General features: G+C 39.8%; 1 protein-coding gene across 1 annotated transcript; it reads left to right on the plus strand.

Moving 5' to 3' along the window:
* Nucleotides 1-1,913: 1,913 nt before the first annotated feature.
* Nucleotides 1,914-27,326, plus strand: nr3c1 (nuclear receptor subfamily 3, group C, member 1 (glucocorticoid receptor)). Its single transcript, XM_059345582.1, has 9 exons — nucleotides 1,914-2,225; nucleotides 2,841-4,039; nucleotides 17,465-17,625; nucleotides 17,871-17,987; nucleotides 18,124-18,405; nucleotides 19,353-19,497; nucleotides 20,589-20,719; nucleotides 21,362-21,519; nucleotides 22,548-27,326. Exons 2-9 carry the CDS (start codon nucleotides 2,841-2,843, stop codon nucleotides 22,698-22,700), a joined length of 2,346 nt encoding a protein of 781 aa, XP_059201565.1. The 5' UTR covers nucleotides 1,914-2,225; the 3' UTR covers nucleotides 22,701-27,326.
* Nucleotides 27,327-27,761: the final 435 nt, after the last annotated feature.

The raw sequence follows: 27,761 nt of genomic DNA on the forward strand, positions 1-27,761 counted from the left end.
CAGGCCCAAACCTTTTTGCAGAGTTATTATCCCTATGCATGCAGTAATAGCCTGCCTTACCCTATTTCCTCTTCTCCCAGGCACTTTCCAACCACTCATATTTCTGAAAGAAAGAAGCAGAAGTGTGAGTTGGCATGTCTTAAAAACCACAATGTATTTTGCTGTTATCTGGACAAAATCATAATTTAAATTGCATGTTTAGTCACAAGTCAGCTCCCTTCTGTTGGAATATTTTTGCTTCATGCTATCTTTGGAAATGCAAATATAGATTGTTTCCTTTCTAAAAGGAAGGTGAGAAGTCACCCATTACTAATAATGACCTAATAATAGTTTTGTCATATACTGATGCAATCATTCATGTGACACTGAGTGTCCTCTTGAGCCTTGAGAGACAGCTCAATTAGTAGACAAACAGGGAATTGGTAGTCAAGAGTAGCTTTAAACATGGCACTGCAGCCTAGAGGGCAGTATCATATTATTGCATACTACTGTATTATACTTCTACACCAACTGTGCCACAGGAGTGAGATTTTTCAGTTTCCTTCAGGATAAAAAAAAACCTAACATGCATACAACACTAGATAAAAAATAGTGAGCTTAAAGGTTCTAAGATCCACCTATCCGATTTGAGCAATAATCTTGTGATTTGAAATTCTAATCATCTCATAGTGATGTGGTGTATATGGTAGTAAAACCAGCAGTGTGCTCAGACCTCATAATTTATGAGGATCTATAGTCTGTCGGCTACTTCTTTGGTACTTTTCACAGGTAGAAACAATAATAATGCCCCACTCAGTTTATCATCGGATCATAATCACTGCATCAATGTCCATTCATAATTTCTTTCACTGTCCTCTACCACAGATGTCCGTCTGCTTATCTGTGTCTTCAGGCTCCATTAACAGCTGCAAGACAGTGGAGCCTCCACAGTGGGCAGCTGTTTGAACAATCATGTAAGAGGAGAAAATGCTGCCATTCCGATGAGCACCATTTGTTCAGTGCTCATGCACACTTGGCTTGGATTGCCTTCGCTCTTCACACTCTGCTGTTGGGTCCTACAGGCACCTCTGTGTAAGATAGCATTGTGAAATTGCACTGGAATTCATTTTTGACACATGAATGTGCAAATGCATTGTCCTGTTATTGCAGTGGTTGGTTAATTTGCCTAATTTATGAATTGTCCTTTTATATTTTAAATCCTTCATGGAATGCCATTTAAGTTAACATTAAATAAAGCAATATGGCTATAAAATAAAGTCTGAAATAAATAAATTAGGCAATACATTTTAAAATACATTTTTAATTGACTTTAACTGACTTTGTTATTTTCACATTTATTCATTTCAGGGGAATTTTATTTCATAATTCCACATTTATTACGTCCAGTTCATTTGAAAGAATAAAAAAGTACCCTGAAATTAATAAATGTGGCAATACATTTATAAATGTATTTTATTAAATAATTATTTGTATTTATTTTAGGGGACTTTATTTCCACATGTATTTATTTAACTTTATTATAACTTTTATTTCATAATTCCACATTTATTATACCCAATTCATTTGAAATAATAAAAAAGTCCCCTGAAATAATTTAATCTGACATTATGAAAAAAAAAAGTCCCTAAAAATAAATAAATTTAGTTTTTAGGGGGGGGGAAAGAAGACATTCATTTGTAAAATAATGGCCTCTTTTATTTATTTCAGGATGTATTCATTAGCCATATTTATCTATTTCATATGCATAGTTATGTATTGATTTATTTAAAATGGATTTAAATGGCATTCCTTAACCGGTGGTCCTAGGGGTTGGAGCCTGAACTCAGCACACAACAAGCTGCAGTGTGGCTGCAGGCCGGCAGGCGGCGCTGCGTGTTGTAAACAGGTCTGGCTCGGTCACTTCTCCATTTTGTATGTTTTTCCTGGAGGTTAGCGCCTACTTTCCTAATGGCTAGCTGCGACTCTGCAAAGCTCAGCTAGTTTAACGCAGTTTGCATGACAATTTACAGCTAGATCGGACTGGAAGATTGGAAACTCACAAAGCACACTCGGCTGGGGGTGTTTTTTTTTGTCGTTTTATCAAGTCATGTAGCTACAACACGGCGAGTGAGGAGTAACGTTAGCAAACATTGAGTCAGTGTTGCGTGTTGTGGACTGACACTTTCAACCAAAACAATGTTGACAGACGACCTGTGGACACGTACCAATAATCAGTCCTTTCAAAGGTAAATATGAGCTTTTATTCGGACTTGAGTTGAAATATGTGTTAGCTAAGACAAATACAGCAACGCCCGTAAATGTATCGCTAAAAACACCATAATAAGGGCTGTGTTGGCTAGCAGGCTAACGCTGCTGTCAAAGACGTTGAAATGTAGGCTCGCTGTAAACTGTTAGCCTGGTTGCTAACTAGCATGCCAACAGTTAGCAAAAAGCTAACATTAGCTTATCTTAGACTTGGCTAAACTTTGAGTATGCCTTGTTGTTCGATCCGTGCTATGTCTTTTTACTTTATGTACAGTTTACTCAACCTGGACACTGTTGTCTGTGCGCTTATGTCAGTTAACATTTTGCTAAAGGGAACAGCTAACGCAGTTAGCTATCTTTAGCCTCGCTGGCAGTGAAGGGCGCGCAGGGGGGCATGTTTGGCAACTTTCCCCAGTCTTAAACGTCCGGTAGAGTTTCCCTGCATGCGCACAATATTAAACCATTTTTAATTAAATTACAGTGAGGTGGCGCAATGAGCGTCTTATGCCCTTTTAATGTGTTTTAATGTTGTTGCTATGCACTCTACTAAGCCCTGTCTGTTAACACACTGTCTGTTTCCCCCACAAATTGAAAAGATGGATAAAGGTGGAGTGAAGAAGATAACATATAGAAGAGATGACCATTTAAGCAAATTGGTCTACACTGAAAGCCCTGAGGAGGGAGGTTTGTTGAAAGTGGCTCCTCACAGTGCCATGTCCATCGCCTCCGCCACCTCTGTCGTTCTTCCATCCAGCCCGTTGATGCAGCCAGGACAGGTGCCTAACGGCCTCAGCAACAGCCCCCTTCCAGAGGAGCTCACCTATACCTCTGTCACTGCCACCGTAGGCACATTGTTAGAAGACCCAGAGCCCAGGGGCCTGACCAAAGATCAGAAGCTTCAGCAGTTGCAGACACAGATTTCCACTACATCTGGACGTCAAACCTTGAGAGACAATTTGCCCCAGTTGGAGGCCAGTATAACAGACATTACCCAGTCCTGCATGGATTCCCTTATTGGGGGGTCAGATCCCAATTTCTTCCACATGAAAACAGAAGATTTCTCCATGGATAAAGGAGACCAGGATCCAATTGACCTTGATCATGCTTTTGATCACATTGGGAAAGATGTGGACATGAACCAGAAATTTTTCAGTGACAACACTCTGGACCTGCTCCAAGACTTTGAGCTCACTGGGTCCCCCTCAGATTTTTATGTAGGGGATGATGCCTTCCTGTCCACGCTGGCAGATGATTCTCTGCTCGGGGATGTCAGCTCAGATAAGGACATAAAGACTGCTGCGGTAGAGAGCGTTAACGGCAGCGGGCCAGTCTCTCTTGCTCTCAATGGCAGCATTATGACAAGTTCAGATCAGTCCAGCCCTAGCATATCCACAACTGCCTCCTTATCCCCTACAACCTCTTTGTCTGCATTGGTGAAGAAAGAAAAAGATGTTGGCTTCATTCAGCTCTGCACACAAGGTGTAATCAAACAGGAAAAGAAGTCCGTAGGCCAGAGTTATTGCCAAATGAGCGGCACGTCCTCCGCAGACATGCCCAGCTCTAACCCCATCTCCATCTGTGGGGTCAGCACTTCAGGAGGACCGAGCTACCACTTTGGAATCAACACCAGCAGCAATGAAGCTCAGCAGCAGAAGGATCAGAAGCCAGTGTTTCTCCCAGTGTCTACCATCGGTGGGGCCTGGAGCAGAATCCAGGCCACCGGGGACAACTCTGCAGTGATCAGGATCAGTGAGGCTTTCGCAAGCTCTCCCTCTTACCCCAACAGTTTTGTCAGGTAAGACATGTAGACAGTGTGTGGTCTGACCCGACCTTGCATGTTAGTCTGACTAACTTCAGCTAAAATATTTATGTGGTTGTCCCACTTCTTCGTCTTATTTTATCCTTCATATCACACATCAAATGTATTAAACCAGAGGAGTTCATCTTTGCATTAGAGCCGTAGTCTTAAATATCTGGAATAATACTGGTGATGAACTTCACGCCCTTAACCTCTTAAATCCTTGTGTTGAAATATTTAATTATTTTATCAATTAGGTGATCAGCAGAATATGAATTATTGAAAATGTAGGGAAGCAGGTTGTTTATCAGGATATTATATTATAGTTGCTGTTTCCTGCTCCTAAAATGTAATTATTTGTTCACTCATTTCAATTCAGGTAAAAACGGAGTATTGGTCAGACAACAAAAGCAATTTAAAGTGGGCATACCCTAATCAACCTTGATGCAATGTTTTTGTTCTTTGATGTGGAATCTTTGTGTTTTCTGATATTTATGTTACAGCTGCACAATGGACAATTAACTGATTGACTAATATTGCAAATTGACACAACTAAATCCAATTTGCTTGTCATGTGATGGACGGCAAAAAAGCAACATATAAAGGAAAGAAAATGTGCACCTTTTCCCTTTCATAATTGATTGATTTAATTTGTATTTCGTTTTTTTGTGTATTTTTTTATAATTCTTATATGGTCTCGTGTAATAAGAGTGTGAGTGCTACTGTATGGCCAACAAGTTTGGAAAACCCTACTTTATCCTCGACATGAACAAAATACTGATGTTTAAATGCAGTTTTTGAGCCACCTGCCTTTAGAGCCAAAGCTCACCTGAGAAATGTCAGTGTTAAATGTCAACTCGAATAGGGTTCTGGCTCACTGACTGGTAGGATATCTTTTAATTAAAACAGCTGGCTGCTGATTATTTGTTTACAGCACTTTACGGTTCACCTGTTTTTTAACCTTGTGTGTGTTAGGAAATGGTGTCAGTGTTATAATTGAGGAGTCTTTGACAGCTCATGTAACCTGAGTGCAGTAAACAAAAGATCAGAAGGAGAGAGGGCTTCAAAACTCTAAACTTATCTATTTATAAAGTGTCTCTGTCAGCCTCTAATTTAAAGACATTACTTCTGTAACTGCATTATTTTTTACATGACAGAAGTATTAATCAGTGCTGAAAATGATTGTTGGCTCAGCTCTACTTGTGTTGTTTGTCATTCAACTTAGGCAGGCTCCGTTATCTTGTTTCACACATGAAACATTGGTGATTGTGGATAACGGCTTTCACAAAGGTGGTTATCAGCTGCTGGTGTTATTCCAGGATTTTCCAATTTATGAGTTTATACACATGAAGGAGTTAGGCTTTGTAACAAACAGCCACCCACGTGCGGCGTCATCAGATAAACAGAGTATATAACACATGTTGAAAATATTGATCCCTGTGGAAAAGTCAGGACTTTGCAGATTCATAAAGTAAACAAAGTAAAATATATACATTCTAATAGAATAGAATAGAAGATAAACATTATAGGAATAGTTGAAAATAATGGCATTTTTCTAATGGTAAGTCAGGATTTGGTTTAGAACAGGGTACAGGAAACAGTAGATGTGTAAATATGGAGTCTTGAAGAAAATAAGGGATATGCCTTACTCAACTGTAGGGCACATAAATTAGCTACTTGTCAGTGTGAAAATTCACTTCATTATGGCAGATTCTTGGCAGATTTTTGGACTTTGTTAGAGCACAGTGGGAAATCTTCTAATTTCCGGGATAGTATAATGTCAGATGCAGTTATAGATGTCATCAAGGAACCTCTCGTGTGTCTGCACTGTCAGTTACATTATGCAGTAATTTTGGCACAATTAATATATAACACTAGCAGCAAATTGAATATATTACTGTTAGACGTCCTGATTTGAAGCCACAGCGAAACAGACTTCTTCTGTCTTTCTGACTGTATTTTTCCCTCACAGTTGATGGATGAGGAGGTGGACATTTTATACGTTTTGATAAGCTTGAACAAATACTGCTCCTTGCAGGTTTGGTTTGCGGTGTTGGTTACCATAGCAACCGAGCTCGATTTAAAATCAAGACATCGTCCTGACACAAAAATGCCTGGGTAATAGTTATTTAACCCACTCGTCCTGCTCTGTGAGACAGGCTCGTGGGATCTACAGGATGTGGCTGCAGCTATAAGCACTAAGATGTGGTGAAAGGATGTGCTGTGGGGATTTCCACTTTTATCCAAGTCAAACTTTTTGTTTTCTCTCAGACTGGACAAGCCTACACATCAATATGTTGTTCATGGTACGTCCCAAATGCAATGTGGGATCGAGAGTTTCCCTACCTAACCTGAAAGTCTTTTACTTTTCAGTTTAACAGCCTGTTGGCTCTGCCTGTCCACTCAATGGGGCTTCATAGGGTTGTACGGGGCAGATCTTTTCGATCGTCCAGTTACAATATGCCAAAAATAAATCTGAGAGTCACTGTCTTCACTTGAAGCAGCTCTGTCCCCAAGGAGCAGCACAGGCACTTCATTCAGCAATAACAATGAAAGAATTGTGGCCTTTAGGGACGGGTATCTTTAGGATTTTTATCAATAGCCCTTACCATCTAAGTTATTACTTTTTAAAAAAATCCAGGATTCAAATGTATTTGTGTTGTTTTCTACAGCAGCAACAGTAATGTTTACAACAACAAAGTCACTATGTATACTCAATATTATCTCACTAGAGACAAACCTAAAATGTCAATTAAAAAAATAATATTCCCAACATCACAATACTGAAGTTAAGAGAGAATGAAGAACACAGACATCAGTCAGTATCAGTCATTCATGCTGTCCTCTCTCTGCTGATGTGAATCACTGCCTGCAGGTATCGCTGGTAGAGGGAGGAGCGGCTGGTCAGATTTCAGCACATAGAGCAGAGGAGATGCTGCAGCCTGATAACATATTACAGCAAAACTTTAAAAAAAATACTGATAAAGGAACTGGTAACGTCAGAGCTTATCCACACTATGATCTTATAATAATGTAGCCCCGGCATGTACAGTCAGAAGGGACCTTTGTATTAGAGAAAAGTGAAAAGCTCTGCATGTTCCACTGACTTACTCATGTGATTTTGCTGATCTTAATTTCTGCTTTTTTTTCTCGTTTTTTTCCCAGCGAGTTCCCATTTAGATAAATGTATAGAGCCACAGTATTTGGACTCCATATGGCCCCACAAAGTGTCTTTTGTGGAGTTACTACTCTGCTGCCCTGTAAAGTTTAATGGGTTCAGCTGTTAACGTTGCTTTGGGATCCAGTTGTGAAGCTTCTGAATAGAAATTCCTGTCTAACAGTGTTGTGGCAGAGTCAGGCGACTTACAATCTTTTTTTCTTTGTGTCTTCCTCTACATTCACGCCTCTCTGATTCACAGTATCTGACAGGGAGTGATCAGCTCTAAGATTGGCACGCAGAAGTGCGTCACATCAACAAGGGCACAGATGTGGTTTTGTTTTTATTGTTTGTGAAATCATATTTGGTAAGATCTTCACGACTGCCTGACAGTCATCCTCATGTCTGGTGACCAGGAGCAGATGGGGAGTGACACGAGATGCACATAATCTTCATTTCACATGTGGTTTTAATTGCCCCGTCTTTGTGAACTGTGTGTGCGAGTGTCTGTATTTAAGCATAGGATTATGTCTGTGCATGCAAGTGTGAGCCCAGATAATTTTGCGTGGGTGTGTGGCTGTTTGTGTATTGGCTTATCTGTGTACGTGAGCTTAGAATTCTGTGTGCGTGTGTGTCTCTAGTAAGTGGGAGTTTGTTTTTATGTGGTGCCTGTTCACCTCAACCTGTGTGACATTTAGCGGCTTGAAATTAGCTGAGCACTGGGCTGCGGTGCCACTTTGGTTGTCAGGCGGTTGGCATCAGGTCACCATCTCTTTCAGCTTCTCACGCAATGGTGCTGCTGCTCGCTGCTGAGGCTCAGAGGACCTTGCATGGCACTGGGTACCTGACCTGCTGTAGCCCCTCAGTTTGCTGCTTTGCACTGTGCCGGTCTTCTTGCACGTGTCCAGCTGGCTGGCAGCACTACCAGTTGTCTTCCACATAACCAGTTTACCAGTGGTTCAATATTCCATACCTCAGCTGTTAATTTTATGCATCACATTTTTATGATCTGACTCAGTTCTGAGTCTCAGTCCAACTCACAAATAACAGGTTATTCACAATGAAGAATGCTTTACCTTGACAAGTGCTCTGCTTTGTTCCTATTTTGGGAAATACACGCCCTCAACAAACGTTAACCGGTGTTGATGTGGCATGACCTGATTAACACTGAGCTGCACTCAAAGGAAATACCTGCATTGAATGGAGAACATAATGCTGAAACATAACTCCTCTGACAGATAATCACACAGCTAATTTAGTGGGCTTGTGTTATGTAACTTTTGTTTTTAGAATGGCATTTCCTCCTCTGCCTGTGATTGGCCCAGCTCGCAGAGGGGAGTTCGATTTGTGGGTTAGATGTAATGACTTGTGTCCTAAATATATGTCCTGCTCCTGACTTTAGCCTGGTCCACATTTTTATTTTACAGGCTTGTTGACTAAATGAGAAATGTTTTGGACCATATGATGAAAAAAAAACGTTATTTCTAAAGCACATTGTAGGTTATTGAAAGTTCTTAGAGGGCTTTTGACTCATAATGGAGGAACGTTGCTTGCAGGAGAAATAAAACGAGCTCACTGAATAGAGCTGTTTTTCCATCTCACATGTAGACAAAGCAGTGTTGTGTAGCTTCAGCGTCCAGCCTGTCCTTTATATGCATGTTCGAGTAATGTATGGTCGAGGTTTTCACACATATAAAAGGTCATTCATTCAGGCCTTCACTGAAGTAATTCATGGTGATGGATCAGGGTTTGTTTAATTAATTAATCAAATGTAACCATTTTCTGTCTGCTGAATATTAACCACAACTGAAAAAAGTTGATTAATAGATCAACAGAAAGTTGTGAATAATTTAAATGTTTTTTCAGGTAAAACTAAGACTAAGCATTACATAGTTGTAGGTTTGTAAATGTGAGAGTTCGTTGCTTTTCTTTGTCTTATCCAATAGAAAAATCAACATATCTTTGGTTTTTAGACTGTTATTAGGTCAAAACAAGCAATTTGAAGATGTCACATGGGGCTTTAAGAAGTTGTGATGTGCGTTTTTTTACTGTTTCCTGACATTTTAGGTACCAAACAATGTCTTGATTTATTTGGAAAATAACCGAGCAGATAAATTAATACTATATTAATATAGTTTTAATTGAAGCCCTTATTGTACCTGAAAAAGTTGGGGCATTGTCCCAAAAAAAGGTAATCTGCTAATCCTTTGCGTATAAACAGAAGTATATAAAAAGCATTTTGTAAAGTTTGTTTTTATATATAAATATACATTCTGAATTTGATGCATTATGTTTTTTTTTACACATTTTACACAGCGTCTCAACTTTGCTGGAATCAGGGTTGATGGTAATGCATTGGTCGATTTATAGTATAGGCTGAATGAAGCAACGCCTGAGGAACTTGGAGAGCACATCCGTCAGCGTCTTCTCTAAGGTGGTAAAACTCAAGAGAATTTCTCATGTGGGAATATTGAGTCAACTTTGGAAAATAAGTATGACTCACTGGTGAATAAAGCTCAGGAAGAAAACCACTTGAAAATAGACGTGTGTTGGAGCAGTTTTCTGACTCCTTTATCAAAGCAAACGCTTCAACTATCTCTCCCCTCGTCGGTCTCCTCACATCCTGCATACGATAAACAACTAACATACTTAAGATGCAACTAACAACTACCTAAATATGTGCAAAATATTTCATTAAATAAAAACATGTTGCAAAACTATATCAATCTTTTTCCAATAAATTTTGACTTGTAAAAGTTATTGGAAATGTTTGTCCGAACCCATCCTGTGCAGCCACCACTGCATCTAATACAACAGTGCTATTAGTTTAGTCAAATCTTTATCTGCAACTGTGCTGAAGTTTAAACAATGAAAAGACAAAAAAAGCTGCATAGAATTTCAATGTTGATTTAGAATTTGAATGTCAACTTTATGAATGAAGCTTCAAGCTATTTGGTACAGCCCCATACCTTTGGCAATATTCTTTGTAATGCCTCTTATTGATGAAGTGTAGGTATGGATCCTTCCCTCTGTGTTTGACAACTGCGGTGCCTGCAGGACTTTGCAGCAACTTGTTAAAGTATTTCATGACAAGGGAAGCTCAGAGGTTGGTATTTATCATGTAATTATCCCGTAGTAGTAGTTATTAATATACCATGGCAGTGACCTTAGTGATCCGTCCTGATTTGGCTGAAGTCGGACCATAGATTCAGCTGGTGAAGCTCACAGCTGTCAGCTGTATCAGCTGTAGTTTGGTGCCTGGTTTGATACATGAGTAGTATATGGTCTTTGGTTCATATATATATATATAGAGAGAGAGAGAGAGCTATATGTATTTATACAAAGCCTCATAGTCTCTCAGTCTTTGCTCTGTGTTTTGAGAGTAATCTTTGGTCAGAGTCGCTATTTAGTGCACTGTTGATCTGACATACCCCCCTCACCTCTGCCTCACTTGCCTGTTTTCTCTCTCTCTCGCTCTCTCTCTCGCTCTCTTCCCCGTCTTTGCTTCCTGCAACCAAGGGCAAAGACTTTGACTGTCAGCAGAAGCTTTCAGCAGCTGTAAATCACCTTTTATGATTCTGCTTGTGTGTTTGTGACATGCGTGTCTGCTAGCTTTGTGTATTATGCATGAGTGTGTAGATGTGTGTGCGTGTGGGTGTGTCATGAGTGCTGTGGCAGGCAGGCCGACCACAGAGGGCTGCCGTGAAGCTCTCACTCTCCTGACCTACTTTCCCTCCCGCCTGCCCACAGCTGGCGCCGAGTTAACGCACCAGATCAGATGCCAGCCATTCCAGTCCATATTCAGTTATTACCGCATTCTCCTGTAACCACAGTTTCTGTATTTAGTTTTTGTTGTGTTTGACACTGAATAGGGCTTATAGAAATTCCCCATATTGAGGTTAAGAGGATGTAGCTAAGTCTGTGAGTTGTTTGTGCCCTTCTTTCTTACTTTTGTGTGCAGTGTTGTCAAGTCAGCAAAGTCAAACTTTGGGAGTGGGTTCCTCCCACATGCAGCGGTATCCAACTAAAGGTATTATGCACACAGTAGCAGGAGCAAGCCTCCAATTCATTTTATAGGCCAGGAAGGCACCTCCCACCTACAAACGGTAACTAACGGCTCCTATTATAGAAACTAATATGGAAACTCAAATCCTTTGGGGTAATATTTCTTGTGCTCAGTCTTTTCCTGTGATGTTTTGAAGGCAGATAGTAGTTGGTGCTTTTGGCTACAAAATGTAGGTGTTATTGAAGCTGGTTTGTCAATACAGCATAGAGAAGGAGACAATGGCTCCTTGCAGGCAGTGACACTGAGGGATCATGCAGAGTCACATGTACAAGTGTGTCATTAATGGCTTGTTTCATGAACTATTATGACCATAAAAACACTTGATGTCAAAGTGTAATGGCTCCAAAAGGCACTATATCTCTATTATATTCATTTTCTGAGGCAGCATGGTGTATGTTTAGTGACTATGTTGCACTAATGTTAAGTACTTATAAAGACATACTGTCTGTTTTCATTGGAGGGCCCAAGAGACAGATATTTAAGAGAAGTTTCGCCCAGTCTTTGGCTAAACAAACCCAGTCTCTCCACTCCCTCATAGAAGCGGTTTTGTTGTTGTGCATGCAAGAATGATTCAGAGCGTGCAGACCAGTTCCCCTTTCTATTTTGGTGGCCCTTACCTCGGGGAAGGAGCACTTCCTTCTGCACTCCTCACGCTCATAGTTTTGATGGAGATGATAATATGATTGTGCAATGGTCATCCATATCAGTAACCATAAAAATCTTCACAGGAACACAGCTGCCCAGCCAGATTTTGTGTGCAGATCCTTATTCTGTTATTTACAGTTTTACTTAGCAGCTTGACCTCACCACATGTGAGCCAGAGACAAACAATACAGCAAAATGATCAGGGCTCTAAAGTGTGAGTGTTTCACGCCCCGAAAAATAGGGTTCGATTTGCAAAAATTAAAGATTTTACTAACCCCACCCCCGTACAATAGGTCATAAGTTACATTCAGACGCTGCTAAAAAAATGAAGAGGAATCTGGCGACAGGGATACGCAAGGTTCAACTTACAAGACTTTGCATTAACTGAGGTGATTGGTGTTAACGTCTACATGTTTGCTAGTAATGGCTGAAAACATTAACAAAACTATATCATGACTCCCGTCTTCACTTCAAGGTTCTTTGTAACTGGTGGAGGGAGGATATCTATATTTAATGTTTTAGTTTATAGATAGTCTTGCTAAATTTCTTTGTGTGCTCATTCAGGAGCATTCATAGTCCTTGGGGGGGGGTTTTCTCTCTTAAGATGACTCATTAAAAGTGGCTGAAGTCGGTCAAGTAGGCTGATGTGCACAAGTACAACGTGATCTACCTAACCTAAAAAGAAATGGGTGGGCATGGTAATAATATAGGTCTAACGGCTTCTCGTCTGCATTGACGAAAGGGCTGCAGTATATAGAGCAGAGGCTTGCTGAGCTACTCGTGACACTCACAGCTAAAAGGGGATTATGAATTGTTAAGCAGGGCACTGGGCCACCAGCATTATCGTAAGTGCGTGAAGTGGCTTGCCTCATTAAGACCAAGGCTGATTGATCACACTCCTGCCGACGTACATGTTTAAATTTCTCAGCTCTGCTTTTGTTGAAGTCAAGGCCCATCTCTGGGTGTCTCTGCCTTTGTGCTGTGGCTGCGCTCTGACCGATAGTTAACTCTGAGGGAATGCGAGAACTTCCTGTCGACTGCAAACACTCACTTCAACAGATGGTTTCAGAAAGGGGAAATTCAGTCTCCCCACACTGCCGTGCAGCCTTGATTGGTTTGTATCTGGTGATCAACCAACACAGATTAGTAACTTGTTTTATGGTTTAGTTGAATGTCATGTCATGAGTCTTAATTGAGAAAACACTGAAAAGCAGTGACATCACCTCAGGCTTGCTTTGGTGTTTGAAACATATAGCAGTCGCAGTAATTGGATTTGAACCAGTAGCCTACAGCTGTCTAGTAAAGCTGTCCTGCTGACACAATCCCGGTGGGCCAATGAAGGACAAACTGGTAACCCGTCCACACCCTCTGACATCATCGTCATAATCACTCTGGGCTCATTAGGCTCCTCCACCCACCCTGTTGATTACAACAACCTACTTTTAGATCTCGGAGGGCTTTTGTTTGCGCGTGTGCACATGCTGTATATGTGTGTGCTCTCATAGCAGTGTGTTAAGGAAACCCCACATAAATCTGTGTGAGAGACAGATGGCACTCTGGTTACATCATCGCAGCAGCACAGCTTCACTTTGAATTGTATATATCGTATGACCCCATACCCCGACTGTGCTTTCTGGTGAACTGCTGGCTGCGATCCAAACAGCAGTTTTCAGAAGTGCTGGAAATAAAAGAAAACTGAACCACAATGCCTCGATGTGAGAGGTTTGTCTTACCACAATCATCTGCCAAGATCATACATAGACAACACATATAAGATGCTTTATTGGAATTGCATGTAAAAAACAATTTGGTTTTGCAGCAATTCAGTCAACTTTAGCAGCATATATAAACATATTAAGAAAAGTTCATAAATGTTGCATAAACAGGGTCTATAAAATAGATAAAAACCTGAGTGAATTTTAGGAGCTTTTCCTGGTTAAATATATGCATAGTCATAATACATGGAGTATAAGATAATAAAATGAATATTGAACTAGAAGGACACCTCTTCTAAAGCCCTATCTTGCAGTGTTAACAAGAGTGAGAAATAATAAAATAAATCCACCTTGGATTCAGATCTACTTCAGAATTTACTGGGTGCTTCATTGGCCCATGCTACAACCTTCCACCACGTTTCATCAAATAAGGCTGGTAGTTTTCCACAATCCTGCTGACAAACAAGCACACAAACCAACCAACAAACAAACAACCCACACTGAAAACATAACCTCCTTGGTGGCGATATTAATTATTGCCCATCCTTAAATGACTACAATTAAGCATTATTTTAAGGTGTGTTTTAATAATAGATTGAATTGAATTGCATGAATTGTCTTGTTTTGGCAACTTGAGGGCAGTGGGTGAAGCTGTAAACACAACATTGACATTATTATCACCTTATAAAGCTGTTTTGGCAAACGTTTTAGCCTGCTTGCCAGTTGCCTGCTTATTGTGCAGTGAAAACATTATTTATATTCATATTATCTGGCCTGTGTGGAGTGCAATGTTCTCCCTGTGGTCCATTTCCTCCCACAGTTCAAAGGTTAGGCAAAATAGGCTCATTTTTCACCTACAATTATACAATAAGTATATTGCAGAAAGGGAGGAGAGTCTTAGTTTTAATGTTTTTATTTGAAACATTCAGGGCTTTACAGACAGTGGAAAAAATGTGCATAGAGTGCAAACATTTCGGTCCATGTTTGACTTCCCTCTGTACAAGATGAGACATGCACGATAAGGCACCCTACATGTTGGGTTACTCTCCAGGTGCACCTGGTCAATCATCTAGGACTTGATTGGACACGCATGAAGCCAATTATCAGCAGGTCAAGTCACTAAACACACTGGAGAAATATAAATACTAGGCACTTTCACATTCTCATCCACATGCTGTTATACAATTTATACATACACATTTTTGACTACAACACCACACAAGAAGACAGAACAAAGGAACTACAATTATGAGAAATATATTATTTATGGGCTCCGCCCTCTTGCTGTCAAACAAACGCACATGCAGAGCTACTAAGATGTGAAAACATCATATGTCCATACAGACAATGAAATAAATTATGTATGTCAATTAGCAGAATCTGAAGTGTGGTGCTTCTCAGAGACACTAAAGGGAGCCAAATGTTTCACTTATGGGCGCATCTCTGGTTAACAGAGATTTAAAGTTGTGCTTGTGCATCATTCTTCTTGGGAAAAAAACTTTTACAGATCCTTCAACTAAATAAAATCTTATGACTGACTTATTAGTTTCCTATTTTTACTTTTGCGAATGTCTGATTAATGCTTTGTCTATCTGTACGCAGGTTAGGGTTTCTTTTACAGTTAGAGTGATGAGTCCAATTTTCAAGTCTAAAAAATGGCTCTAATATTTTCAGTGTAGCTATAAATATTTATAATAATGTTCCTTCTGCTCATGTTGTCCACACAAACAATGATAAACTGTGCACACAATATGGAGTGTTATTTGTTTAGTTCTGCTGCATAACACCTTTTTTTTTCATTAATACTTTTTGTAAAGTGTCCTCACAGACTGTGATTTAAAAAAAGAAGAGAACAGTAGGCTGTCGGATGTATATGAAAATGCTGGTTTGCTGGTTTTCCATAGATTTAGTTGCTGTATGTTCTCAATTAAATCTGCCCCAAGTTTAACCTCCCACAGCTGGACCCCCACTTAGTGGCATTAACGCCTTGTGAAACCAACCCAAAGATTTGGGGGTTGAATTTCAGCTGTACGAAACAATGCAGAGTGCAGTCAAAGGCACTCAGGAAATAGAAGTAGTTTTATTGAATAAAAGTCATAAGAGATAAATGGACAGACTTATTGACCACAGTGTGTTTTCAGTGGTGCTCAAAAAGCTCTCAGCTCGTCATGGCTAGACAGCCTCCTCTGAGGTCTCCCTACTATTTTTTTTTTTTATCCGGCTGCTGAATGCTTCTGGACATGATACTTTGATGTTTTACTCAGGTTTTCCCATCCTGCTGCGCCCACTGACTGCTGGGGCCTGCCCTGGTTTCATACTAATACCCTCAAGTTGTATCAGTAAGAGTGAACTTGGCTCCCCGCCTCAAATTTGCATTTGTTAGTGTTCAGAGAGCAGCTCTTATCAAATAAACCAGTTTATTGTCATTGCAGTGGCAGCCTTGTGGACACATGGACAGTCAGACCCAGTTACACGTCTCAGGCTCAAAATCCTGTCAGTGTGGGCGTTGTTGTTGCTGTGGCCAGTACCAGTAGGTTAGAAAGGGGGGTGTGGACCTCTGGCGCATGGATGCTGCAAAACCTGACGTCCTCTAGTGGTAGCTTTGAAAAAGTGCATCTCTAACCACTGTTGACTGGGTCTGGAAACGCTTGTGGTTCCATCAAAGGAGGAAGGGCTGTTTCATGACAACCACTGGATTTAGAATGTAACCACAGATAGTCCGATAATTTAGGCTTTAAAGGCCCAAACGGGCACAGTGAGACTCACTTTTCTTTACTCGTGATGTTGGGAACGAAGGCAAAGTTGAGGAAAAACAACCACAAGGAGCACATTGAGCATGATGCTAGAATGTGTAGTATATCTGTGTAGTTTATTTATTTAAAGTTTGGGTGCAGACTTGTAAATATGAACTACAGCTGAACTCTCAAAACTGAGAGGATGCTTTCAGGAGAAGGCACATGCTGAATAAATGGCACACTGTAGACATACACTATTTGGCAGATATGGATATAACTATAATGTCTGTGCAGCTATTTTGTGATACTTAAGAATGCTTTAATGCAAAACTTTTTTCAAGACAGTAGAAGTCAAGATTGTAGTCAGTGGTTTGTCCTTGTGGGTAAAATGTATAGTGTATTCCTTATGGTTAAAGGGTGGAGTTTTCCTTTAAGCCAACAAAGTGATGTTTACATGCAGCACTCATCAAAGCTCACTTGTGTTTATCCTTGGAGTGGTAGACTGCTACAGTTAGTCAACTAAGTCATGACCTATTTTCTGCCCAAAAATTTACACGATGAATGTGTTTGCCTACTTATAAAACATGCAAAAAGTTTGCATTGTTTTCATCAATGTCCATCTTTTTTCTTCTTTCCTGCATTTGGCAGGACATCGATGCATGTCTGTGCATTACCGTCACCTGTAGATCAGCAGAATAGGAAGGACAGTGTACGTGTCAACACATACACATGCATGTATGTGAGTGTCCTTGTGCACAAGACAAAATGGGGACCTACTGACAGAAAACAACTCCACAGCACTACTAGAGGTCAAAAACTCCATAGGGAACCGTTGAGATGGACTGAGTTCACTGTAAAATTATCATTTTACATTAGGGTGGAAACACCACCAATACACTGAAACATCAGGGTAAATTTGTTGTAATAACCTAAGCATGTTCACACTCAGAGATGATGTGTAGGCCTACTTTTTACCACACAGACAATTAATCTGGAATCAATAAGGGAATAGATAATGGGACTGGTATCAATAAAAATCTCATTAATTCCCATCCTTTGACTGATATGTCACTCGCATTTCTCTGCTCTTTCTCCATCCTCCAGTTCTATCAACAGACAGGAGGTGATCGCCGCTCCAACCACGACACAAGGGAAGAGTGGGACTCATAAAATCTGCCTGGTGTGCTCTGACGAGGCTTCGGGCTGCCACTATGGGGTTCTCACCTGTGGCAGCTGCAAGGTCTTCTTCAAGAGAGCAGTGGAAGGTACAAAGCCATAAGACATCGTTATTTTCTCACTGATTTATTCATGGGCTGTAATAAACGCATTCATCACTAACCTGTGTCACATAAGTTTGCTCAAATGCAGGAGTCATTATGATTTTAAGTTGGAGGCATGATCATTACAAACTGAAGGACCGTGATACAGCTAATTAGTTTTGCCCCCTGGAGTGTTTGCCACGGCAGTGAAGGTAAATAACAGATTAATCTTCTTCTTCTGTGTGCCTCAGGGCAGCATAATTACCTGTGTGCTGGGAGGAACGACTGCATAATAGACAAGATCAGGAGGAAGAACTGCCCGGCCTGCCGATTCCGCAAGTGTCTGATGGCAGGCATGAACCTGGAAGGTACATATTAACCACACCGATAACGCCAAACTGTGTGCCATTGAGTTGAATAAATTGCTCCTGTCTCCTTATCACCTTTTCTCTTTATTACACTTAACTTTTCCCTGCTTGTTCATCGCTGTTTTCTCCTCTGCAGCGCGCAAAACCAAGAAGTTGAACCGCTTAAAGGGCGTCCAGCCGAGCAACCCACCCGAGCTGACTACTCCGCCGCCGGTCGAGGCTCGCTCTCTTTTACCCAAGTGCATGCCTCAACTTATTCCCACAATGCTGTCCTTGCTAAAGGCCATCGAGCCGGACACCATCTACGCCGGATACGACAGCACCCTGCCCGACACCTCCACCCGCCTCATGACCACCCTCAACAGGCTGGGCGGCCGGCAGGTCATCTCTGCTGTCAAGTGGGCCAAGGCTCTGCCAGGTTAGTAAAGACATCCATGTACATGTGAACTCCAGTATTAAAATGTTGCATTCAATGTATCAGAGAAAAAATCAGACTTGCACAAAGACAGGCATGTGATGTGCACTGTTTGGCAAAGATTTTTTTTAATTGGGGACGAAAGTTAGATGGGCAGTTACAATGGGGTCCCCAAGCAGTGGAATTTTATGTGTTTTGGTATCAAAAAAACGTACCACTGAAAAGTCAAAAAGTCTCCAACCATGCTTTAAGTCTCTCTCTACATCAGTCTCTTTTTGTTTACAAATGGTAAAAAACAAAATAATAAGACCAAGTTTGTAGGCATGAAAATAAAAAACAATTTATTTATTAATTGAATGCATGCGATATGACGAATTCTACGAATATATGTAATAAACCACATGTGAGCTAACTTATCATTTCCATGTGGTGATGGTTTTTCATTTATGCCACACCATCACTTTTAATTATACAAATAATTGGATTGCAGAAAAACAATAAACTTTTTATTTTATAATTGGAACGGCCAGCATTTATTCAGGACAGCTTGTGATGGGAATAGTTAAATAAGAGTCCTGGTGAACACATTTTATTTTAACAACGCACAACACGTTGGAGAATGAATATTTAACAAGTGTTAGTTTAAAACAGGAGATGTTGTAATGTATTGGTGCAGCGCAAAACAGATGTTTTCTCTGTGTCGGTTTGTGTAAACAAACACGCTGGCACTGCATCTGGATTTGCTTCATCTGGGGCTAACTTGACACGCTGGCACATTCTGTAAACGCTGAAGTCTGATTAAGATGCTCACTTGTAATTTTTTAAAATGTAGTTGTGCCAACCAGATTCTGTATGTGATATACATATTTGATGATTTCACCACCTCGCCCTCTCACAGACTGTGACTGTATTGGGAGTCGTTTGAATTATTTCCATGTCTCCCCTATCAGGTTTCAGGAACCTGCACCTGGACGACCAGATGACTCTGCTGCAGTGCTCCTGGCTCTTCCTCATGTCTTTCGGTCTGGGCTGGAGATCTTACCAGCAATGCAACGGCAACATGCTCTGCTTCGCTCCAGACCTCGTCATCAACGAGTACGTATCAGCCCGCTTTCAGTCTATTTATAAGTCTAACCCTGGTTGTTTAATTTGATATAAAGCGTAGTGCCACAGTCATGAGTGTTAAATCCTTAAACCTGTCAGTATAACCAGTATTTTTTTTTAATTAATGGTGAAAGTTAGAATATTTAATACCATGTTCTGGTAAATGTAGTCTCTGAAGTAATTATTTCTAGCCCATGATTTTGATTTCAGTGAGCGAATGCACACATCTGTTTGTTTATGTGTATCAGTGCAGCTCTCTGCTCTGTGTCTGTGTGTGTCTGTGTGTGTCTGTGTGTGTTTGTGCCGTATCTCCCGAGAATCAAACCGTGTCTGTCAGCTGTCATCAGTCATCAGTGTTTCATCCCTCTTAGAGACTTGATGACTCCGTTTGTAAACAGCGCTCTGAGCTTAGTGAGCAGTCTGCACAGCGACCACGCTCAGGGCTCTAATAGGCCTTTTGATTTGTTTCCCTTTTTTTCCATAATCACAAGCTGAACGTTAATACGATCATAATTACTATCTGATGATGTTTTGTTCTCTATTTGTCCGTCAGCCTCCAAACAAAACTCAACTAAAGTCTGTTTTTATTTCTGCGTGTCAGACTTGTTTTTTTGGCTTTGGTTATGGCAGCCTTAAAACAATCTTTCACAGTTTGATAAAAAGCCTTTTGCCAATTTTATAAAAGCAAAAGTGGTTTCATGAATATTAACAAGAACCTGCTCTGGTGTGTATTGATTTTTCTGCATTTCCCTTGTTAAATATAGACTAACTACCAGTTTTTGATGCCCACCTTAAGCATACATTTCAAGACTTTTTGCTGAAGTTTACCACTTTCAATTTCCCCCACAATATTACTTCATCACTAAGATGACACTCGCTCATCTAAAAATATGCATTCCCAACCTTCTGGAAGAATGATTTAAAATAGGATCCACAAATTGTTTGCAGCAAGACCTTGAATCTGCAGAAATATTACAGGGAGCTGCTTCATCTCCCTGATTGAGCCTGCTCCAGCAGCCATTATAAATCAACTATGACTTAAAGAGCTGTGCTGTTTAACCGCTTCTCTCTAATTCCTGCAGGGAGCGGATGAAGCTGCCCTACATGGCCGACCAGTGCGAGCAGATGCTGAAGATCTCCAGCGAGTTTGTCCGGCTGCAGGTTTCCCACGACGAGTATTTGTGCATGAAGGTGCTGCTGCTGCTCAGCACAGGTCAGTCTTTTTAACTCGGAGCTGAACCACCATCACGTGTCGATCGTGGTGCTGCGCTGATGCAATCATTGCAAAAGCTATTACTACAATCCAATACAGTCCACAGTGGCTGAAAGATAATGTTGATGTATGCACAGGACAAAACATCACAGCGCTTTACCTGCTCATTAACTGATATGCAATTATTGTAAATAAGAACTGGATCTTCAAAGGGCTGCTGTGGGTGTGCAGAGAAATGCTCACAATTTCAGCACAAGTACACAAATTCTGCTTCATGTTATCTCTGAGGTAATCTAGTGCAGGAGAATTAAAGATGTAAACAAAGACTCAATAATTAAACAGATTAAAAACCTATTTAAAGCGATAATTGCAGGTAGCTTTAACACGGCTTACAGTTTGCACACTTCTCCCTGAGGCTGTGCTGCTTTAAGTGCTCCGTGCTGCTAAATATTACTGGGAGTGTACCCTGAAAACGACTCGTTATATTAATCAGTTGCCCTTTTCTCGCCCTTCACTGCCTCGATGTGATAATTAAAAATGTAAAGGATGTCCCTCCATCCATGCAATTTACCGTACATTATCCTTATCTCTGTTCCAGATGTTGACCTTTAGTTTCCCCCCCTCTCTCTCTCTCCCCCACAGTGCCAAAGGACGGCCTGAAGAGCCAGGCGGTGTTCGACGACATTCGGATGTCGTACATTAAGGAGCTGGGGAAAGCCATCGTGAAGCGCGAGGAGAACTCCAGCCAGAACTGGCAGCGTTTCTATCAGCTCACCAAGCTGCTCGACTCCATGCATGAGGTAGAGAGACGCAGCACACAGAGACCAAATGTGTCCTCTGACATCAGCAGTACATGTTATCAGCAGGTGGTTATTGACCACCTTGCCTTCTGCAGCGCTCTTAATCCGCAAACAGTGATTCATCATCTGAGATTAATCTGTTAATTTGTTAATTTAAACCATGTACATGGTTCAAAGGAAAGGTTTATTTTCTCCTATAAATCAAAGTATCCTTCAATTGCAGTATTTAATAAGTAATCAACAAATTGGATTGTAACTCTGCCTTCTGCATACTTATTAAAGCCATATTATGTAACATTTTAGCATTAAAATAGGATTTAACTTATTTATATGTTTTGCAGAGTTGTGTACATTTCTTCAAATCTCAAATCAAACGTTTCCAACAATGTTCAAACCCAGGCAAACAGGAAAGGTAGAAGTTAATTTCATTTCATGTTAAATGAAGGCTGAGATACAGTTTCTGACCCCATGGGAACTGTAGGGTATGACACATGGGCAACTGGAGCTGTGAAGGGTTACAGTGGATGGTGTGAGAAATAAAAGGGTTGATGTTCTTTGGGTGCGCTGGGCCTGAATGAACCAAGGTGTTCTATAGGCGTGTTTCTACTGAGTACGTTTTGGAAAGCGGCTGAGTGTTTTTTTCTCCTGATTCTCTCGTCTCAGTTTGCTCTGCTTATTTCTTTTAAAATGGCGCTGTTATGTTGTGGTTGTGTTGAGTTCTACTCGCGTCATATCCCGCCTCAACCGTATCCAATCAGTGTCGACTAGTTAGTCCTCAAAAGCCAACCGGTGAAGTTGGGCGGATCCTCTCTCCCAAGCCACACCCATAGCTGCTCACTAGAGGGAAAAGTACCTAATGGAAACACACCTTATGATCGCTGCCAGCTATTGAGCCTTTTCACCAATGCATCAGATATATTTTATGCCAATATCAAGACATCTTTTCTCATATAACCAAATGCTGAAGGAATGTGTGTTTTTGTGTTAATTATCCACTAATCCGATCTCCTCCGTGTGATTGTGTGCAGATGGTCGGTGGACTGCTCAGCTTCTGCTTCTACACCTTTGTGAATAAATCCCTGAGTGTGGAGTTCCCAGAGATGCTCGCAGAGATCATCAGCAACCAGTTACCAAAATTCAAGGCCGGGAGCGTCAAACCTCTCCTCTTCCACCAGAGATGACTGTGCCCCGTAACAGACACAATGCCTTAAAATCCCACCACATAACCTCACCGACCCCTACCAAACCCGCCCCCACCCCACCCTGAAGATCGACGATGAAAGGATCCGAGGCGAGGAGTGAATGATGTTTGTGGGAACGAGTATGCAACTTTGTGTGGTGACTCAGGCGTCTGGACGGAGAGAGCGAAGAGACTGGAGACGTTTGTGGAGAGAGCAGACAGCGAGCACACAGGTTTTTGATTTGTTGTTGTGTATAACAAGTAGGAAATGTTTGTCAGATAAAAGATAATCACAAAGAGATATAGGCTAACATCCATGTCGTCTCAGGTTTCTTACCTTCAAATACAGAACGATATCTAAGATAGATAAAAACAAATATCTATGTACAGGTTCTGATAGTATTTTCTACATTTTCAAATTGTAACAGTTTATACAGTTTTCCAGGTCGCTGTTACCTGGAAAGGTAACCAAGCTTGATTAATAACATGCTCTTAAGTAGGCTTTTAGACTGTAAGGTTCCTCATTTAGTTTTTATAGGAGGCTGTAACAAAATGTTTATCAGTCATATGGGGAAAAAAATGTTTTCCAGTCATTTAAAAAGCATATTTCATTGCTTTGATGGACATAAGAAACAATTCTGTCGGATTGTTAATCGTCGCGCATCGTTTAAAATGATGATTTCTCCCACAAGCCGACCTCTTCCAGGTTTACACACGTCTATTATAAAAGGGAAAAATATGTGCCTTTTTTGCTTCAGATATCATCTTAGCTATTTCTTCCTTCCTGTTCAAGGCGTGTTCTTTAAACCCACCATGGTATACCTTCATCGTATGTTGATTGTACTTTTTATGTTACATGCAGTTGCAAGTTTTCCTTTTCTTTCGATGGCTGTGTTTATCTTTAGAAGTGGCAGCTCGGCCCATCCTCCTTTTGTGTGTGTAGAAATGATCCTCCTCTTTAAGAGAAAATATTCAAAGCCTGCTAACTCTCACAGATGCGATGTCCGGCATACTCAACTCCTTAAGTGCGATTCGAGCACTTTGTACCCTGCTAAAGGCTTTAAAAGACTGTGAAGAAAGACTGTTATGCTGTACCAGTCTTTATCTTGCTACTTTTGATGGAAGTTATAAATAGTTTCTATAGGAAATAGCCGGCTTTGATGTTAATTTAAGCCCCCACTCCTGTCCCAATCATCTAATCATGGAATGTGTTAGATACCTGCGTCTACCAATCAGAGAAGAGAGGGCATGTTTTTTTTTTCTTTGTTTGCAAGATTATATCATTTTTAATTAATCAGGAAAACTAATTTCTGGGGTTCTATTATTGCTCAAACCTTTTGGAAAATAACCGTCCTGGATTTTTTTAAAGCTCTTTTTACAGTCTGTGTGTTAAAACGGACACAGCGTCATAATTCTGCCACTGATGATCTGTTTTTGACTGTATATCCAAAAGTGTCTGACTTTGGATATTTTATTGTTGGAAGCTCTTTCTTTGTTGCTTTGCTATTTTCGTTCAAGGAGTAGTTCAACATTCTGGGAAGTACATTTATTGGTTTTCTCGCTGAGAGATAAAGATGACAATCTCTAATACAGTAAATATGGAGTCAGCTTTATTCAGAGCTGCCAAATAAGAAAAGGCTTTAAAATATATTCTTTTGAAAAAAAAATCTACCATTCGGGAGTCTTGACCATGAGAGCAGATGGGAGTAAATATGTAATTTTACAAATGTGTATTGAAACGACTTTAAGCAAGGTTCATTCAGCTCTTTAAGCGTAAAATTCAAGCACTTTTCAAGCACTTTCCAGGTTTCTAAAACAAAAATGTGCAGACTCTGAAAGCCTTAATCATCACATCTAAATTGTTACTATAAATGCATCTCCAAAAAATGTTCATTTATAGAATAGAATTCATTAGAAGAATGTGAATAATTTATATCAACAGCTAATCAATATATAATGGCACTTTCTTTATCTTACCAGATGTTTGGATTAACTTTAATTGTATGTTTTGATTATTATTTAACAGGGAACAATAATAATAATATTAATAAGGATAAGAATAATAAGAATAATAGTGATTGTGTAAATGTGAACACCACATTATATTGAAAATAAATCATTTTTCAAGGAATATATATATTTGAAATCAAGCATATCCCTGACCTTGAAAATATAACGGTTAAAATTAAGCATTTTTCAAACTTTCAAGACTTTATAAGAACCCTGTGTAGGGTGTAACAAAAAAAGTCAAATTAATCGTACATTATGCCTCTTTAGGCATTATTAATTATACAAGTATGATAATTATCGTACATCTGGCAGCACTGCTGGTATTTGTTGATTTGAAGAAAGTGAATAATTGCATTTCCCAAAATGTGGAACGAATAAAATGAACGGTTTGTATGATCGACAGCTTTATGGATCAGGCGTTGGCAGATTCCTCTTCCTGTAAACTTCCCACAGCTGCTGATAACCTTTGACCTTTCCTGTTGAACCCTTCCGCTCCTTTAAATGCCCCGTAGGCACCTTGTCTTAATGTTCGTCTTTAGTACATTTACACATTTATTCGTCAGTCTGTTAGGTAGTCCGGCCCCAATGTTTGAGAGCACTTAGCACCCGTCATCTCATGGATTCACAGTGAAAGTGTAGCGTCACTGACCGGGGAGGCAGGCAAAATTGATCCTTTATTCTCTGGGAACTATTTCAGTGCCAAACTCCTGTTTTGTCTGTTTTCAGTGATGCTGAAAGTTGGTTAGTGTTTGCATCAGAAGACGGAAACTAGTCCCAGTATTGAAGCTTTTAAATTTGTCCACAAATAGAAGAATCCTGATTTATCTGAGCTTCTGTCCACTGGATCGAGGCCGTTATTAACGAGTGATAACTGAGCTGTATTTGTAACACTCACAGACGTGTTGTGTAATCTCACAGAATAATGTAGGTCTGTCAGTATCCCTTTTATTTGTGTACTGTGTAACTAAGTGAAATTTGAAATGTGCTGCAACATTTTCATCAATTTGCCGGCTCAGTTTTTCATATTGTGTGCGTTTAAAGCACAAAATAATCCAGGTTCTGACATGAATGTGAATTAAATTTAAAAGAAAAAAAGAGCTGTTGAAGGATTAAAGACGATACCCTGTCAGTTAAAAAAAATAATTGGATAAAAATGTCAAGTAAGCGACTTCAAAGCGCTGATTTGAATATGGAAAATGTCAAATTGTTTTGCTGTTGCTTAACTATCCTAACAACAAACGTAAAAGCACTCATTAGACATTTTGAACTGCTTCCCATGCTCAGGTTGTTGAAATTCAATGTTTGTTTCACACAGTATGTGGTCGTTCACGTTCAGTGGTTTTATGTCCTGACCAAAAACAGTCAGTTTGGATTCCCAAAATGTGTCTGCTTCTGTGATTTATGGTGTATTTTTCTTTTATTTCAGAATTAGGAAAGTGTTAGCAATGTGCTGCCACCGCCGTCATTCATACATAGGCTCAGAAAAAAAATGATTTTTCTTGCTGAGTTTTATTCAGAATAACCATCTTCATTAACTGCATAGGGGTTACTCATGGGTTACTTTCACATTCAGTGTATTCAAATCTCTGCTGCTGCTGTTCATTTAACAGGTATATATATAGATATATATATAAGAAACCGCACACTTGCCTCTTCTCACTCAAAAATGTACCCTTGCTTACATTGTTGCACATTTTTGAGGACAACTGAATATGCAATTGAAACGACAGGTAATCTGTCACCATCACACAACAAGATGTGGTTCGCTTCTTGTTTTGTTGTTTTGTTTTCAGTCTTTTTTCCAGTATAAGCTATTTGCATACAGGAGATTAACATTAAACATTATCTCTGCAGGCCAGACTTCCATACACACACACTCAGTCAGTCATCAGTCGATACAGACTGCACACACAAAAAACCTATTTGATGTTTGACTACAAGGTGACCAAAGCAAGCACAGACAAATTCAACACATGTCAGTGTAAACTACGTAGCTCCTAGAAGACAAATGTACAGTTCTTTGTTTTGCTTTGTTTTTTTTAAAAACACAATTTTTTTACTCTAACGTGACGGCTTTGGTCAAATTGTGTAATACTGTGAATAGGATAGGAGTCAGTCTTGTTTCACACACAAACTGTTTGTGAAAGTAATCAACCAGCTTGAATCTTAAAAAAAAAAAAAAAAAAGATTTGCACTACCCAAATATTGTTTGAAAATCTATTTTGTATAATGCATATGCAGACATTAACTTTTCAGAATTATCAAGGGCAGATCATGTTTCACTGGTATATGCTTTCTCTAAACAAAAAAAACACATTGGTTTTGCTTAAAAATTTGAATATGTACATATAATCCATTGTAAAGAAAATGTGGTGTATTTGTCTCTAAATAATAGTTTTTCTATACCTCCCCTCTGTATTATTTCTCCTCTGTAGTGTGACTCCTGTTGATCTTTTCCTCCATTGATTAAAGGTCGAACTGTAAGTCTTTGTGTGGTTCTTCTCAGAACGAGGAGCTCTTTGCTGATTATTAACTAAATGATATGATGAGCTCATTGTAAGACACTTCTCAGTATCGCAGCAAGCACTTCATTCAATAAAATCTGCTTTTCCATTCAGACACCTGGTTTATTGACTGATAAGGGATTTTTGAGACAAAATTAATACCAGAGCAGAAAAATTTAACTACCAAAATATTGGCCGATAGAGTGATTTTTAAAAAAAATGAAATGGCTTCTATGTGGCTTGTGCACAGACTGCTCAGATAGGACCTTCTCCAAGAATATTTTACCAATTTAATGCATTATTATGCATTGTACATACAATGTATTATACTGTCCAATAAATCATCCAACACCTTACTGCCTGTTTGCTGACACTTTTCAGCCATCTTTAGGCAAAAAGGAAAGATTTTACTTGGATGAGTATGATGTACTGATGATTTAAGTCAGTGTTTAAAAAATACATAAAAATATATGAAACAAATAAATGTAGCAATGAAATAAATCCTGAAATAAATGAATGAGGCAATAAAAACTATTTCAGGGGACTTT

This window comes from Centropristis striata, chromosome 12, assembly GCF_030273125.1.
Source record: "Centropristis striata isolate RG_2023a ecotype Rhode Island chromosome 12, C.striata_1.0, whole genome shotgun sequence".
Lineage (NCBI taxonomy): Eukaryota > Metazoa > Chordata > Actinopteri > Perciformes > Serranidae > Centropristis > Centropristis striata.